The sequence below is a fragment of the Accipiter gentilis genome, chromosome 10, assembly GCF_929443795.1.
Source record: "Accipiter gentilis chromosome 10, bAccGen1.1, whole genome shotgun sequence".
NCBI lineage: Eukaryota > Metazoa > Chordata > Aves > Accipitriformes > Accipitridae > Astur > Astur gentilis.
In genome coordinates, this window is record NC_064889.1 from 2336027 (window position 1) to 2350994 (window position 14968).

The following is a 14968-nucleotide window of genomic DNA, read 5'->3' on the forward strand; positions in this document are numbered from 1 at the left end:
TGCAACTTGCGGATTGGGCAATATTCCTCTTAGATATGGGTAGTGTGGCCTGCAGAGACCACCAGTTTGGCATCACAGGCTGTCTTGGTCAGACTGAAGTGGGTCCCCCTCGGGCATGTGGCTTGGGGTTGCTCCTAGGATGGGGCAAATTGCCACCCTTAACAGTCCTCAATACAGCAACCCAATGCAAGGAAAAGCCAGCTTTTAAGATGGGATGACCTTCAGCCTGTGTTTCTACAGCGCCTTGTTCAGCAAGGCCAGGGTCCAGACCCCACACCTGTGTACAGGGGAGATGTCACGACAGGTGAAAAGGAGCCTGCAAGAGCCGTGTTGCCCAAGCCGTGCCTCGCAGTGCATGGAACTGTTCTGTCTCTCTCCAGCCCTTGTTTGTGTGGTCCCAAATTGGTTTTGGAGGTGCTGGGAAGCAGAGCATAAGCTGCTTTGCACTGACAGGTTTGGGGTCTCTTGTAATTCCCAAGTGTAGTCCACTTTGTTCCTCTCACCACAGAGAGAGCTGGCTTCATCTTCCCTTGCATCCGTAAATCCCCTGTTATATGAGGAGGGGAAAGGACTTTTGGATTCTGCTCTGCAGTGAAGTAGGACAGAAAGAGCTAGAAGGAGCTGGAGCTCTGTGTTCTGAGACGAGATGCCATAGCAGAAAGGTCTTTCCCTGGCACTCCCGGCAGGCAGAGGAGCTGTGCAATGCTTCTGCTTTGGGGTGTGCTGGAGATAAAACTCTTGACCCAGCCATGGGTTTTGCTGAAGGGCAGGTCCCAGGCGTAGATCTGTGATCTGGCCCTTCTGCCGATGGAGCTGCAGGGGACAAGAGCATATTCCTCTCCTGGTGGCCCAGAGCCTCTTTCTGATCCCAGACCCAGATAAGAACCTCATGGGGCCACTGCCTTCATGGAAAAAAGGGGGTGTTTGTCGGAGGCCTCGAGACTCTGGAGAACATGGCAGTTCTCAGTGGCGCCATGGCAAGGGTAGAGGTGGTGTGAGGGCTGGGGGGTGGGCGGTGGGCAGGCATGGTGTGTGTCTGCCAGTCTGCACTGCATGTTTGCATGGCTGCAGTGACATGCTTTCATCCCACCTCTGTGAACTAATTGCTCTTTCTTCCTTTCTGTGTTTTTTCTCTACACTCTCTGTAGCTGCCTGAAAATGCTCAACTTGTGGTGAGTCCCTCTCTCCAGTCCACATGCAAGGGGGAGCGGACCAGACTAGACTGGGGTTGGCAAAATCAAACCAACCAAACCCTAAAAAGGCACAAAGTCAAAGCCAACCCAGAGCTGTTTTGGTTTTAGGACCATGCTGAGGACCACATGCAATATTGGGGAGGGTGTGGGCTATGTCTGAGCGGCCACATTAGGCCGAGCAATTTGGCTGATCTCTGATCTGATGGATGCAAAAGACAGATTTTAATCCTTTTCTATTCGGCTTACCATTTCCCTCAAACTGTTACGTCCGTGAGCAGATGATGTCTAATGGAGTTGGGCAGAGTCGGGAGCAGGCTTGCCAAGCATCTTGCAGGAATTTCTCACACAGACAGTTACGAAGGGAAAACCCTGCACTGGATATCAAGGGGAGGGGGCTAGTCACTTCCTGGGAGAGTTTCCTCTGAAGAAGCACGGGCCAGGGCGTGTATCGTTAGAGAGGATGGAAAGACATGGCCATAGAGTCCTCGTTAGTGCCAGAGCCCCAGCTAAAGCCTCTGCTTGGAGAGGGTGGGTGGGAGATGGCTGCTTTCCAAAAACACTGCAGCTGCCAGCTGAGGGTGCAGGTGAACAGGCCTCTCCAGGAAAGAAGGGGTGGAGGGGTTGGGATTAGCATTGCTTCAAGCCGAGCTCAGGCACATGTAATGTTTTATCAGGGTTTTGTAGTGTCCCGGTCTCAAGGTGTCCCATGGAGGCGTTCCCTCCCTCCTTGTCCCTTCGGGAAACCATGTAACCAGTAAGCAGAGGACCAAGTGGAGACTTGGATGAGGAGTTTGTAGGTCCCAGGGAGGGCTGATGGGTGGGAATCGCTATGGAGCGAGGTGACAAATCCCGTGTGCAGTGAGGAATGTCCTTATTGGATGGGAGACTGACCGCCTCTGCCCTGCTCTCCATAGGCATTGCCTCCAATACCTCTGGCATCTCTGGCTTCTCTGTATGTCGTAGTCTGGGGCTGTTCTCTTGGGCATTGTCTGCATGCAGAGAGATCACGTTCTGTAATTGTCAGCCTGCCTTATTCTTTTATTTTGGTGTTTTGCCTCTGCCTGTCTGAACCGCCAGGACTTCCTTTCCTGAACCCTTCCCTGGACCTCTGAGTAACAGCCTAAAAAGACAGTCATAAGGAAAAACAGCCAGAAGTTAGTCAGCTCCCTTTGTTCGGTGCCCAAGGAAACCAGTGCTGCTCAGCCCTCTTCTTCCCTTACCCGCTGCATGCGAAATCATAACTTGTGCATTTTCCATCCTCTCTCCCCATAACATCCTCCCCCTTACTCACCATTGCCCAAGTCATGAAGGAAGGTGGCTGCTGTGGGAGAAAAATACTGTGACAGGTTAAAGCAGGAGAAGATGGCAGGTGGTGCAGGACAATAAAATCCAAGCCCAGTCCTCGGGTGGGTTAAATGTGCCAGTCGTGCGCAGGAGCCTGGGTTGGGTGGTGCTTCAGACTGCATGCTGCAAACATCAGGCTAGGTGGGTAGTGATGGAGTTGTCACAGGTCACTCAGCCCGTGTTCCTGCAAGGACAAGTACTTTGTGTTTTTCATCTCGCCTCCAAACTGAGCCTGTTTAGAAACCTGAAGACAAATCGTGGACATTAAACTTCCCTTGGCCCTTAGTCCGTGCAGGCCAGAGGAACAAGTGGTGGGAGGTGGCCCTCCTCTTGCTGTGGTTGTTTGAGATCTCCATGTTGTAGGGGGTTTTGGTCTCCCCAGCAGATTATCTGTACTGGCAGGCTTGGCTCATGGGGGGCTGGTGGTCACCCATTGCTTTTGCACCCCGTAGTAAGGCTTGTGCATCCAGGGGGTGCGAGTGAGAACAAATCTGTTCCTCTAGCTCTGAGAGGACAGAAGTGTAATGCTGACATTTCAGAGCCATGAAGGACCCAATGGAAAATAATTTGGAGAAGTTGTTACAGCGTTTTTTAACGCTTTTTGTCTGGCTGTTGGTAAAAGATGCTTGTAGGAAAAAATGGTCTTTGCATACTCACATCTGCTCTTGCTGCTTAGCCAGGCATGCCTTCCACCAGCCTGAAAAAGTAGTCTTTCAACATCACCTGGGCTTCTCTGGAGATGGCTGTAACAGCAGAAGGAGAAAGACACGTAGGTCAGGAGCAGAACTCGCACAGAACACACTACTTCTGTGCAGAGGATTCCTGACAGTGGGCTGAGGATAGAAAGGTAGATATGCCTTAAATGCCAAGTAATTCTGTAGGAAGCCAGCAAGACCAGAAAACCTGGGCGACTGCTTTCAGTGTATCCCACAAGTGAAACCACCACTCTTCACGGTTCAGCTGCGATGGGCGTTTTTCTCCCCACCTCAGCCTCCACTATCCATCCTTCTTGCTTCCCCTAATCCCTGGGTGCTGTGCACCTACCTCGCATCGGATGGGCGAAGAAGCAGGGGTTCTGCATACCGGCACTGAATGATTTATCCAAGGTGGAAGCTCTGGTTATCATGAAAGGTTCAGTAAAGAAACCTGGTCCCTGAGCCGAGATCTCTTTGGAACTTGTCTTTTTAGTGAACGATAGTGAAAACCATGTGTCTTGTAGCTGGGAAGAGCAGCCAGGGCTCACAGTCCCAGTCCGCTTCCTCCGGGATTCGGACAGAGGGAGTGGAGCATCTGGATCCTTGGTTTACTTGCTTTCCCAGATGGCTCCTTTTGTTCCTGCCCCAGTAAAGCCTTGGGAGGGAGACAGCCCAGTGCTCAGGGTCTGCAGCCCACTGTCACCCACAGCCTTTGGGCAGTGGGACCCCACACTGTGTGGCTAACTTGCCTTTGCTGGTCTACCAGTCTGGGCTGGTGGTGTCAACCATCCACCAGCATCTGCTGACCTTGCTGACTGTCCCGCAGGACGGCAGGTCTGTCTGGGCCTCGGGCCGGGCGCACGGAGGTGCTGTTGCATGCAGCTGAGCAGAGGGAAGCCCGGGGTGGTGGTGAACCTTCTCGGGGTGCTGGGTGCGGGGCTAACTCGCCTTGTCCTTTGTGCCCCAGGTGCTGCTGCTTCTTTAAGAGGAAACGGAAGAAGACGGCTCAGCGTCACAAGTGACCGGTGCCTCCTGGGCCTTGCAGGAACCACCACGCCTGCAGCTCCTGCCCTGTCTCACTGGAAGGGGCTTCTCTTTAGGGGGGAGGAGGAGGCATAGGAGGAAGAGAGAAAAAAAAAAAAAAAAAAAAAAGTGACATTTTAAACCAAAAAGAGAAGAAAACGTTCCAAAACAAACCACTCTGGGGTGGATCTGCTGAATGGTCTCCCTCATTCACTCCAAGCCTGAAGCTCCTTTTGGGACCAGGACTGTGGCTGGCTCAGGTCTTGGTCGCCCTGGGAGGGGGGCTGGCTGGCTGACCCTCCTTCCCGTTGTTTACGGCGAAGGCATCGTTCACACAAACCTGAGGACTGTGCTTAGTTCCTGCTCACTTTCCTCCCCTCCCTCCCCTGCGCTCTCTGCTCCTCCGTCCTCCTCCCTCCTTAATTACGCGAAGAAATACCGTAGGCTCGATTGGCTGTTGAGAGGGCAGGAGGATGCAGTGCAGGCAGGAGAGTTGTGTGGGAGAAGGGCCTGACTGCTGCAGCAGTAAGAGACCAGTTCCCTTTTTGGCTCCTTGGGAACAGTTACACTGTAATGTGCAAGCTGTGAGAAATTTGCAATCTACTGTTCCAGTTAGGTTTTTTTTCCGGCTCCCTTGACACCTCCCTCCTCTGACGGTAACAGAGCAATGTGGATTGTTTTAAAGAAGCTGACGTCGTTGCACTTTTTATTATTTTTAGCATTTACAGATGCACATTGTATCTGTGGATCTCTGCATGGCCACGCGGTGCCAGCGCAGACAGACATTCAGCTGGGAAAACGGTGGGATGCAAAGAATGCTCTTGAGTGGGGATGTTGACAACATCCGCACAACCCTCGTGCCAGTCTGGGGTTCCTGACGCCCGCCTTGGGCCACGCGCTGAGGAAAGCATACTTGAATTTTCAATCACCCTTTCTAGCTGCCGGTGAATGTCCCTACCATGGTTTCCTACACCGTGCCTGACCCAACTGGCTGGGAGATGCAGGGCTGTAGCCTGGTGTTGGCAGGAGGGAGCAGCATCAGCTTTGCTGAGCTGGAGGAGTTTGTACTGGCTTAAGAGGTAGGACCTGGATTAAGGTAAATGGGAGGCAGCTGTTTCCCAAAGCGTAGGTGTTTCTCGGTGTGGGCAACTGGGCAGCCTTCTCAAATCCCTCCGGCAGGGTGGTTTTGAACATGTACCCTCTGTGAGAAAATATTAGCAGGAGCAAAGCTTCCCCAGCAGGTGAGAGGATACTTCGCTGCCTTAACACTGATTTCATCTCCAGATGGTCAGATAGGTTTGACTGGAATAGCCTTCACGTCCTCTCTGCAAGCGTGGGTCTGGGGCACGTGGGACACCATCCCACCCCACAGAAGCCACGGTTCTCATGCACCACTTTTGAGCCAAACCAATAGCTAGCAAAGGGCTTGGGGCGCTTTGCACACATGTAAAAAAAAAAAAAAAAAAAAAAAAAAAAAAAAAATCTTGTGTCTGGCAGCAGTGTCTCCAAACTCGGAGGAGGCCTAGGCTGCCTGGGGGTTACCATGGGCGTGGCAGGGCTGTGGGAGAACTGGAGCAGCTTTTGGGGAGGTTGTGAATAGGTTCCTTATACTTTTGTCTTTCCACGTGTGACACCTTGACCAGGCTGGGACTGTTCACTTGAGGGACTTTGCTTGTCATAAACTCGGGCCTGGCTCACCCCCAAAATCCTGGAGAGCACGAAGGGAGGAAAGGGAGAGACTAGATCTCATTATCTTTTATTTTTTTTAATGATGATCTGCGTAGCTTGGAGTTCATGGAGCAGCACTCCCGGGAGGTTTGGTTCCCCTGGCTGGGCAGAAGCGGGCTTAGAGGGCAGGAGATCATCCTGGACAGGGAGCTTCTGGGCTTGCTCTTCATGCATCCCTAAAGCAGGCAGATGCTGGTGTGGTGCTAGGGCACAAAAGCCTTGCTTCCTTGCCGGGATCCCCACAGGGCATCTCTTCGCCATTCTCCGTTGCGTTCTCTTCACGCCTTATCCCAATGAGCACGGCTGAGGTGCAGAGCTCTTCGCTTGCACGCCCACCAGGAGATGCGTGCACCCACCTTCTCGTTCTGCAAAGCGCTTTCCTTGAGCCATACCATGGGCCGGGGCAGGAAAGGGACCACTTACTTCCTGCAGGCACGTCCCAGGGTGCTTTGCCCTCTTGTCCCCTCCTGCCAGAGGGAGGAGAGGGACCATGGCCGCATTCCACCCTTCTGTTTTTGAACTCCTCCGCTGCCTGTGGCTCCCAGAAGCCCGGTGTCTCTGGCACAGGCGTTCACCTCTCTGCTGTAGGAAACCATGGTTTGGCGTCTTGGGAGGGGGGGAAAGGGGCACAGGCGTTCCCTGTGGAGCGGTCCTGCACGCTGCAGACAGAGCCGGGCCCTGAGACACTTCTGTTGCTGCCCTCCCAAGCCCCACTAAGTGCCTGTCACCAGAACTCAGTTCCTTCTGCATCTCCTGCCGTGTTTGGTCATTCCTCGCTGCCTCCGGTCAAGGAGCAGCTTGTAGTTGCAGCATATGTAAGTGTTTGCAGGGTGAGGGAGGGCGGGGGGGAAAAGGGGCCATCTCAAGAGGTTTTGTTCTTAAATGTTTTTTTTTGTTTTGTTTTGTTTTGTTTTTTTTTTAAAGTGAATGTATTTGATTGTTTAGAAACTTTCCTGACCTTGTTTTTAAGTGGGTTGGTTTGAAAGCTATCTCACGGTGACCCACTACCGCTTCTCTCTGGAGATACGATGTTCTTTTAATCCTACGATGATGTGTTTGTAGGGGAGGACTGTCCCCCCACGGCATGCTGGTAATGCTCACTTGTACCAAGCCCTCTTGCACTATAATCGTACGTTGGACTCTTCAAAAGGGCAAAGATGTGGGGTGGCTTTTTTAAAAAAAGAAAATAAAGCAGGTTAACAGCAAGTGCTGTGCTTGAGGAAACCGCTGTCCCCAGGGAGCTCAGAGGTGACTAGGAGACAAGCCAGACTGAGCCAACCATGCTGTCGGTAGGAAGAAGGGCATTAAGCCTACCTGGGCAAACTCTCCTCTCCTCGCCAGAAGTCGTTAGCAGCTGGGAGACCCCAAAGGGTGCGAGGGGAGGGCTCTTGGGCCCATGCGGCGGGGGGCACCTGGCGCTGGGCCGGCCTCCCCAATGTAGCTCTCCCACGGTGTGGCCCACCAGCGTTGCGATGCAGTCTTCTGAGGTATCAAGTGAGATGATTATTATTTTTTTTTCAATAAAACATTGCACTGCTGCATTGTTCTCCATGAATAGATGTATTTATTACCTCTTCCTGACAACATTGCATTTTCTTTTCTTTTGCTTCTGTTGGGCACTCTTGGTAGCCTCCTGTGAGAAGCTCCGAGTCCTCCCTTGAGTGGATGATGCACGGTGTGGGATCTTATGGGACTTTCTCAACACTTTGTGCTTTACAGCCATGGGTGGTTCAGCCCCGCAGAGTTTGGCCAAGGCATGGCAGCACCAATTTCTCTTCTCCCTGTGCCTGCACGTTCCCGTCTCAAGCACTCTGGGTAGCAAAATGGCTAAACCATTGATTACTTGGAACGCAAAGATCTGAAGCACCCCAAAATACGCAGTCTCGTAATTCCTGCGTCTCTGGAACAGCAGCTACATCTGCTACTGTAGGCATCAAGCGTGCCATCCCCAAGTGGAAGGGCACTGCGTCCACCAGTCTGCTGGCCAGGACACACTGAGGGGCTTTGGCTCCAGCCGAAGTAACCACCAGCTGAATCTCTTGGCACACACTGTGCTGGCAGCTGTGCCTGCAGAGGAAGGTGGCAATGATGCAGGCCCAACCATTGCTGCCTCGAGTGCTGCCTTCCTCTGCGCCTCTGTCCACTTACCGGGATCTTATGTAGAAAGGAGCAGCACTGTGCTGCTTCCATGGAATCGACTGCCAGGATCGCAAGGTTTTCCAAGCATGCAAGTAGCTGCTGCTTATTCTCAGTACAGAGAAAAGCATTAAAGGAGATGCCACCTATTAGCCAAACATAGCATCCTTTAAAAGCAGCTTTTGCTCTGTCTAGTCAGGGAGAGCATCTGCAGCGTAACTCCTGCTCTTGGAAACTGCTTCACACTGGGATCTTTGTTGGGATGCTTTTTTCTCCTTGGGTTTCCCAGCCTTAAACATAGTATTTTTAGTATGAACTTTAATTTCCTGTTCCCAAAAATCAGTCTTGGCACACTTGTGCTCTGAGAAGGAAGACAAACCTCAAGCATGCTTTCTCTGGCCCTTGGAAACATGCATGTCCTCCAGGCAGTTCTGTCAGAGGTGTGTATGCTAGGTGATTAACACTGACCAAGATCTATTTGAGTAGACATTAAAAAAAAAAGGTAATTCCCACACAGTCAACTAACTCCAGTATTTGTGAACAACTGTGCTAAGCTAGAGATCGGCGCCTGCAAGATGGCAAACAGTTCTGTGCACTTTCAGCCTTGCCGCATCTGGTATTTAAGAGAAATTTGGGCCTCTCTGAATAAGACCTCTCTCTCGCGCCTTTCTTGGGCTTTATCACGCAGCCTCGCCCGCTCCTCAGTCTTGCCCAGGAAAGAAGGGAAGGGAGCAAGCCCCAGCAGCCCCTGGCCCCGTTGTACCCTCGCGAGGGGTACCTCAGGACAAGGCTCCATCTTTGCGGGGGGGGAAGGGGGGGGAGCAGGCTAGACCAAGGCCAAGGCCGGGCCCGGAGCGGCGAAGGGCCCTGGGGGCGCCGAGTTGTCATTTAGTTTGTCCGTTTTATGCCGGTGTACACCCCACCACAACCACCCTCGGCCTGGGGGGACGCGGTCGTCGCCGGTTGTTCGTTTTACCGCTGAGAACACAAACCTCGGCCGCCGCCTCAGCTTCCCGACGGCGGCGCGCGCCCCCTCACGACCCGCAACGGCGGGAGGCGCGCGCCCGCCCCTCACCAGGCCGCCACCCGCCGCGCCCATTGGCCGGCGCGAGCCTCGCGGCCCCGCCCTTCAGCCTCCTCCCTCCCACCTCGCCCCGCCTCCTTTTTCCGCGGCGGCCAATCAACGCGCCGCCCCGTTCTTGATTGGCCGCGCGGCGGCTGCCGAGCGACGGACAACGTGGCAGCCGCCCGGCGGCTCCCGCCGGTGCCGCCCCCGCCCGGCCGGAAGGTGCCTCCTCCTCCTCCTCCTCCTCCTCCTCCCCCCCCTTCACCCCCTTCACCCCCCGGCCGTTGGTCGCGCCCGGGCGGCTGGAGCGGGCGGGGAGCTCGGCTCGGCGCGGCGCGTACCACTGCGCGGCGGTGGGCGGGGGGAGCGCTACGGGCGGGGCCGGATGCAGGCAGCGCGGCGGGCGCTGTGGCCGGGCTGCGAGCGGTGGAGGATGAAGGTGGTGGTGGCGGCGGCGGCGCTGGGCGCTGCCGTCCTGTTCCTGCTGCCCGCTGCTTCGCGGGCCGACGAGCGCAAGAAGGGACCCAAGGTCACCGCCAAGGTCGGGCTGGGGCCAGGCGGGGAGGGCCTGGGCGGGCCCGGCTGGGGTGGGGGGGGGGGGCTGGGGTGAAGGCCTGAGGTGAAGGCCTGGGGTGAGGGGGGGCCCAGCTGGGGTGGAGGGGGGTCTGGGGGCTCGGGGGGGCTCGGCGAGGTTAGGCCTGGCTGGATTTGACGGGGGAGGGGGGGTTGGACCAGCAAGGTGAGGCTGGCTCCGCTGACGGCCCCCTAACCTACCTCCATCCATGCCCCCCCCCCCCGCCCCCAAGGTGTTCTTCGATCTGCGGATCGGCGAGGAGGATGTGGGCCGCGTCGTCATCGGGCTCTTTGGCAAGACGGTGCCCAAGACGGTGGAGAACTTTGTGGCGTTGGCCACCGGAGAGGTGAGGGGCCAGCAGCTGCCTGGTCGGGCCTCACCCAGCCCCCTGGGAGGCTCCTGCTTGGTGCCCTGGGGCAGAGCTGGATGGAGGGAGCTCAGCTCTAGTCTGTCCCGTTGCCTCACTCCGTTTTCTCCCTCCCCACCCCCAGAAAGGATTTGGCTTCAAGGGCAGCAAGTTCCACCGCGTGATCAAGGACTTCATGATCCAGGGAGGAGACTTCACCCGTGGAGATGGCACTGGAGGTAATTTGGCTCACGCCAACCCGAGGATCCAGCTGCTGTCCGGCGGCCATGCCTCCCAACCCATTGCCTGGCTACCCCTGGGGACCAGTGGGGAGCTGGAGCGTGGTGCCACAGTGGGCATGAGTGGGCACACAGCTCATAGAGACCTGGCGTTGAAACAGAGCTTGGTGCTGGGGAGGGATGGGCGCAGTGAGGCTTGGCTGTCTGTTACCTGAATGTTACCCCTGTAACTGTGCCCTCTGCCCCCACAGGACCTGGAGCTCCTCACTAAGAAAACTTTCCTCTGCAGCAGCTGGTGCCTCTGCCAGGCCTCCTGGCTGCCAGGACACATTTAGTCTGGTAGCAGCAGAGTCCAAACCTTCCACCAGCACGTAGCAAACATTAGTAAAGCTGATGATACCAGCATTTGGGCTTGTAAGCTCTTATCACATCTGCTCTCACGCAGCCTCCTGCTCCAGTCCCCTGCGGGCATGATTCCTCCTGCCCACTTCATGGGGCGCTTTTAGCTCCCTTCAGTCGCAGGTAGCTCGTGGTTCCCTGCAGCCCTGTGGTATTGGTAGTTAGTCTCCCCTCTGGATGTCCTCATCCACCCCACCCAGCCTGTGGAGAGAGCTGCCATCACCCCCCCTACCCTGACATATTTCCATGAGCAAGCACAACGTAGCCTTTTTCCCCTCCCCTTAGGAAAAAGTATCTATGGGGACCGCTTCCCTGACGAGAACTTCAAGCTGAAGCACTACGGCCCTGGCTGGGTGAGCATGGCCAATGCTGGCAAGGACACCAACGGTTCCCAGTTCTTCATCACCACGGTGAAGACGCCGTGGCTGGACGGCAAGCACGTGGTTTTTGGCAAAGTGCTGGAGGGCATGGTAAGGAAGTGATGGGTGGTAAAAGCGTGATCGATTCCCAGGGGGAGAGCGGGACCAGGCAGATGCTGCCTAGGCAGGCTGGCTGGGGGAAGAGCACTGTGGAGAATGGGCTGGGAGGCGCCTTCTGGGGCGGGGATTGCACTGAGCTGGCTCTGCCCGTGCCCAGCATTGCCCCACTCTCACGCCTCTGCTTTCCCCAGGACGTGGTGAGGAAGGTGGAGAACACTAAGACAGACAGCCGGGACAAGCCCTTGAAGGATGTCACCATCGCTGACTGCGGCACCATTGAGGTGGAGAAGCCATTTGCCATCGCCAAAGAGTAATTCCCCCTCCGTGCATTTCCATGTCATCCCAGGGTGGGTGAGCAGCAGCAGAGCCGCTGTGCCCCGCACCCCTGCTGCCCAGCCTTCCCCTTCACCCTGCCGCTGGCCAGCGGGCAGGACGGGGTGCTGGCTCCTCTTCCCATCACTTTTGTAAGAAGCACATGCACCAATAAATGTGACCAATCTGTTTTTTAAAGAGTTTCCTCTCTTCTGCTCTTGGAGGGGTGCAGATCACTTAGCATCCTTCAGCTGGGTGCATCCCTCAGCCCTTCAACCCCCTTCTTTCACATTTCATCAAACTGAGAGCAGTGCCACGGTTGGCCCTGGATTTGCTTTGCAGAATTAGAGAGCATGGTGATCTTTTGCCAATCAAGCCCAAGTGATTTATTGCACCAAAGCCCAGATGCTGAGGGGTTTTCCATCACGGTTCAGGGTCCAAAGGCTCCTACCACAACCCCAAAACATCAGGGCAGAAGGCAGATCTCCTGCTCCCTAACAAAGGCACTTTGGATGGTGGTGGGTGAGCAGCGCTGGCCTGGAGAGCAGCTGTGGCTCCCCACCATATGCCGTGGCTTCTCTCACCCAGTTTTCTTGCCCCGTCCCAGCAGGGAGGAGTTCTTACTGCAGGGATCCTTTCCGCTGCCTGGCTGCTCACCACTGCGGCCGTTGAGTGCTGGTGGGTGCTCAGAAGCCCGGCAGGCGGGGGGCTCGGTGCGCTGCCTGGCTGGGGTTGCAGCTCAGGGGATGTAGAGGCCCTGCAGCACCCCAGTAAGGACGGTGTTGGGGAGCAGGTCTGTGAGGAAAGCGGGGAGATGGACCAGCTTTGTTTCTTTCCCAGGCCCCGTTAAAGGAGAAACATGTTTTGCTGGGGCCCAAAAAAGCCTTTTCCCTTGGAGGCTTTGGGGACCTGCATCCCTGGTCCCGCTCCTTACCAGTGCCCGGTGGCTGCGTGTAGGGGTCGGTGCAGAAGCCAACGACGGGCCGCTGGGAGGGCAGGCAGCCGGCGCTGCCGTGGGAGAGGAGACATCAGCGCCCCGTGGAGGGTCCCACTTTCACCCTGGGTGACCTGGCTGTGTGCCAGTCCCCAACCCTGTGTCCTGGGGGTGCTCACAATGGGTGAGGGGACAAACCCGGCTCCATGTGGGGTAAATCAGAGCTGGCAAAGTCCAACGGCACTGTCTGCTTGCGCATCTACTCACGGGGGGCTGCTGGCCTTGGGGTCCTGCTGGCAACGCCGAACCTTCAGGAAGTCCAGCACGTCCTGGGGCAGCTCCTCGTTGTGGTACAGGACACCCTGCCGTGCATCAGGGGGAGTCAGCACTGCCCCCCCCCCCCCCCCCCCCCCCCCAAAAAAAAACCACAAAACCCACCGCCAGCTGGCACCTTACCCGGATGTAAAGTTCCAGGCCCTGCCGGCGCTGCTCCAGCACTTTGGGCATCCAGTTGGGGACACGGCGGGGAGGGAAGTCAGGGACCTTGCAGGTCTTCTTGATCTAGGGTAGAGTGGTGGGGGACATCATGGCAGCAGGAACCATGGAGGAGGAGAAAGCTGGTCCTCCCTGCTCTGGGGAACTAGTGTCCCCTTCCCGTGTCCCGCCGCGGTGCCAGGGGTCTCACCCGCTTGTGCAGTGCCTGGAACTCGCTGTAACGCTTCACCACCGTGTGCCGCCGGCCATTGCACAGCACCTCCACCATGTACACCTGTGCCATGGGTCAGCCACTGCTGTCTCCATCCTCATCATCCCCAAGGCAGGTGGGGACACGCACCTCTGGGGCAGATGGGGGTACCTGGGGACAGACAGGACCCCAGGGACCTCCCTTCCCCCCCCACCCCCAGCCCCCCCCCCCACCCTGCAACATTCCCCAGGGCCAAAGGGAATCCTCCAGGCCAGGGACACCCTTCCCGCTTTCAAGGGTAGAGGGTCCCCAGGTAGGGACCCCTGAGGACAGACAGGGACCTCCACCCCACAGTGCCACAGGGTCCTCAGGCCAGGGCCCCCCACCCCCGGCTTCAAGGGCAGAGGGTCTCCCTCAGCAGGGACCCCTGTGGGAAGTCAGGGACCTCCACTGCCCCCACCCCTGGGCATGTGGGGACACTGGGGGGCACTTGGGGACCAGGAGCAGGAGCTGGGGGGGGGTCACAGAGCCCTGGGTAGATGGGAGATGGGGTACCCAAGGGAAGGCAGGGACATTTCCCCCCCGCCTCCCCCCACCCCAGGGGACCCCTGGGACAGAGGGGGCCCCTCTCTATGCCCCCCTCAAGGGCAGAGGGTCTCCTCCAGCAGGATTCATGGGGGCAGTTAGGGACCTCCAGCCCTGGGGTACATGGGGAGGCACCCTCAGGCAGGCAGGGACCCTGAGGACAGGTGGGGACATCCAACCTCCTGAGAAAAGTGGGACCTCCCCTTCCCCTCTCATCATCCCTAAGGGCAGATGGAGACACCCACCCAACCCGCCCGGGGCCAGAGGGGATCCCATGGGCCAGACACCCCCCCCCCCCCCCCCCCCCCCCATTTCAGGGGTAGAGACTGGGACAGGGACCTTCTCCCCAGTGGCAGATGGGGCAGGCAGGGACCCCCGGGGCAGATGGGACAGGCAGAGCACTCCAACCCCTGGGATGGAAGGAGACGATGACACCCCCCCACCCCCCCCACGCCCCCCCCAAAGCCTCGGGCAGGTGGGGACCCCCTGGAAGCAGTCAGGGACCTGAGCAGTCAGTCACACCCCCCCTCCCCGGGCAGGTGGGGGCAGACAGGGATCCCCAACCCACCCGGGGAAGGACACCACCACCCCCACCCCCCACCCCCACCCCCTTTCAAAGGGAGGGGGGCTGTCCCCACCAGGAGGGACCCCTGGGGACAGAAAGGGACCATCATCGAAAGATGGTGGCACCCTGGGGCAGACAGGGACGTGTGTGTGTGTCCCCTCCCCCGAGCCTGAGACCCCCCCCCACCCCCTGGGGCATGTGGGGACCCCCGGGGACATTCGGGGACCTCCAACCCTCGGGGCAGAAGGAGACGACCCCCCCATCCACCCTCCCCGAGCAGGTGGGGACCCCCTGGGAACGGCCAAACCTCCTCCCCCCTGCGGCAAAAGGGACCCCCCCCCGGCTCCCCCCGCCCCGAGGCCGCCCCTCACCGTGTGCGCCTTCTCGGGGCTGCGCGCCGCCGCCTGCGGCTCCGCCGCGGGGATGGAAACGGCGATCATCGTCCGCCGGGACGGGGCGGGGAGCAGCGGGGGCGGCCCCGGGGCTTTGCGCCGCCGTAACCTCCCGCAGGCTCCGGGAGTCGGGTCAGCCCCGCTCCGGGCCAGCCACGGCCCCCGGGCACCCAGCGGGGTGACCCCAAAAGCAGCCCGGGGAAGGGTCCTGCAGCCCCCCAGCTCTAAATCCAGCAGGCTGAGGGCTGGGGGGGGGGGGGGGGGGGAAGGTTT

General features: G+C 57.7%; 3 protein-coding genes across 10 annotated transcripts in view; 2 read left to right on the top strand and 1 right to left on the bottom strand.

Moving 5' to 3' along the window:
- The window catches only part of CSNK1G1 (casein kinase 1 gamma 1), a 110301-nt gene extending 102779 nt beyond the window's left edge, over positions 1–7522 (top strand). For 5 of the 6 annotated variants that reach the window (XM_049811999.1, XM_049812001.1, XM_049812000.1 and 2 more), the window contains 2 exons: positions 1149–1172; positions 4200–7522. In XM_049811999.1, coding sequence (XP_049667956.1) covers positions 1149–1172; positions 4200–4254 — 79 coding nt within the window. In that variant the 3' untranslated portion in view covers positions 4255–7522. The remainder of the gene's footprint in view (positions 1–1148; positions 1173–4199) is intronic. The other variant, XM_049812003.1, reaches the window with a different exon arrangement.
- Positions 7523–9541: 2019 nt separating this feature from the next.
- PPIB (peptidylprolyl isomerase B) lies at positions 9542–11732 on the top strand. The gene is made up of 5 exons (XM_049812016.1): positions 9542–9726; positions 9992–10105; positions 10251–10344; positions 11029–11213; positions 11414–11732. The coding sequence occupies exons 1-5, from the start codon at positions 9571–9573 to the stop codon at positions 11534–11536; spliced, it is 672 nt and encodes a 223-aa protein (XP_049667973.1). The 5' UTR covers positions 9542–9570; the 3' UTR covers positions 11537–11732.
- Positions 11711–14857, bottom strand: SNX22 (sorting nexin 22). Of its 3 annotated transcripts, none has more exons than XM_049812020.1 (6): positions 14675–14857; positions 13154–13237; positions 12925–13029; positions 12736–12830; positions 12469–12542; positions 11711–12329 (listed from the first exon to the last, which is right to left on the bottom strand). In XM_049812020.1, the coding sequence occupies exons 1-6, from the start codon at positions 14741–14743 to the stop codon at positions 12274–12276; spliced, it is 483 nt and encodes a 160-aa protein (XP_049667977.1). In that variant the 5' UTR covers positions 14744–14857; the 3' UTR covers positions 11711–12273. The 3 variants fall into 3 exon arrangements, with proteins under 3 accessions (XP_049667977.1, XP_049667976.1, XP_049667978.1); XM_049812019.1 differs by having other exon boundaries at positions 12469–12606; XM_049812021.1 differs by having other exon boundaries at positions 12469–12606; positions 13154–13324.
- Between the last annotated feature and the right edge of the window lie 111 nt (positions 14858–14968).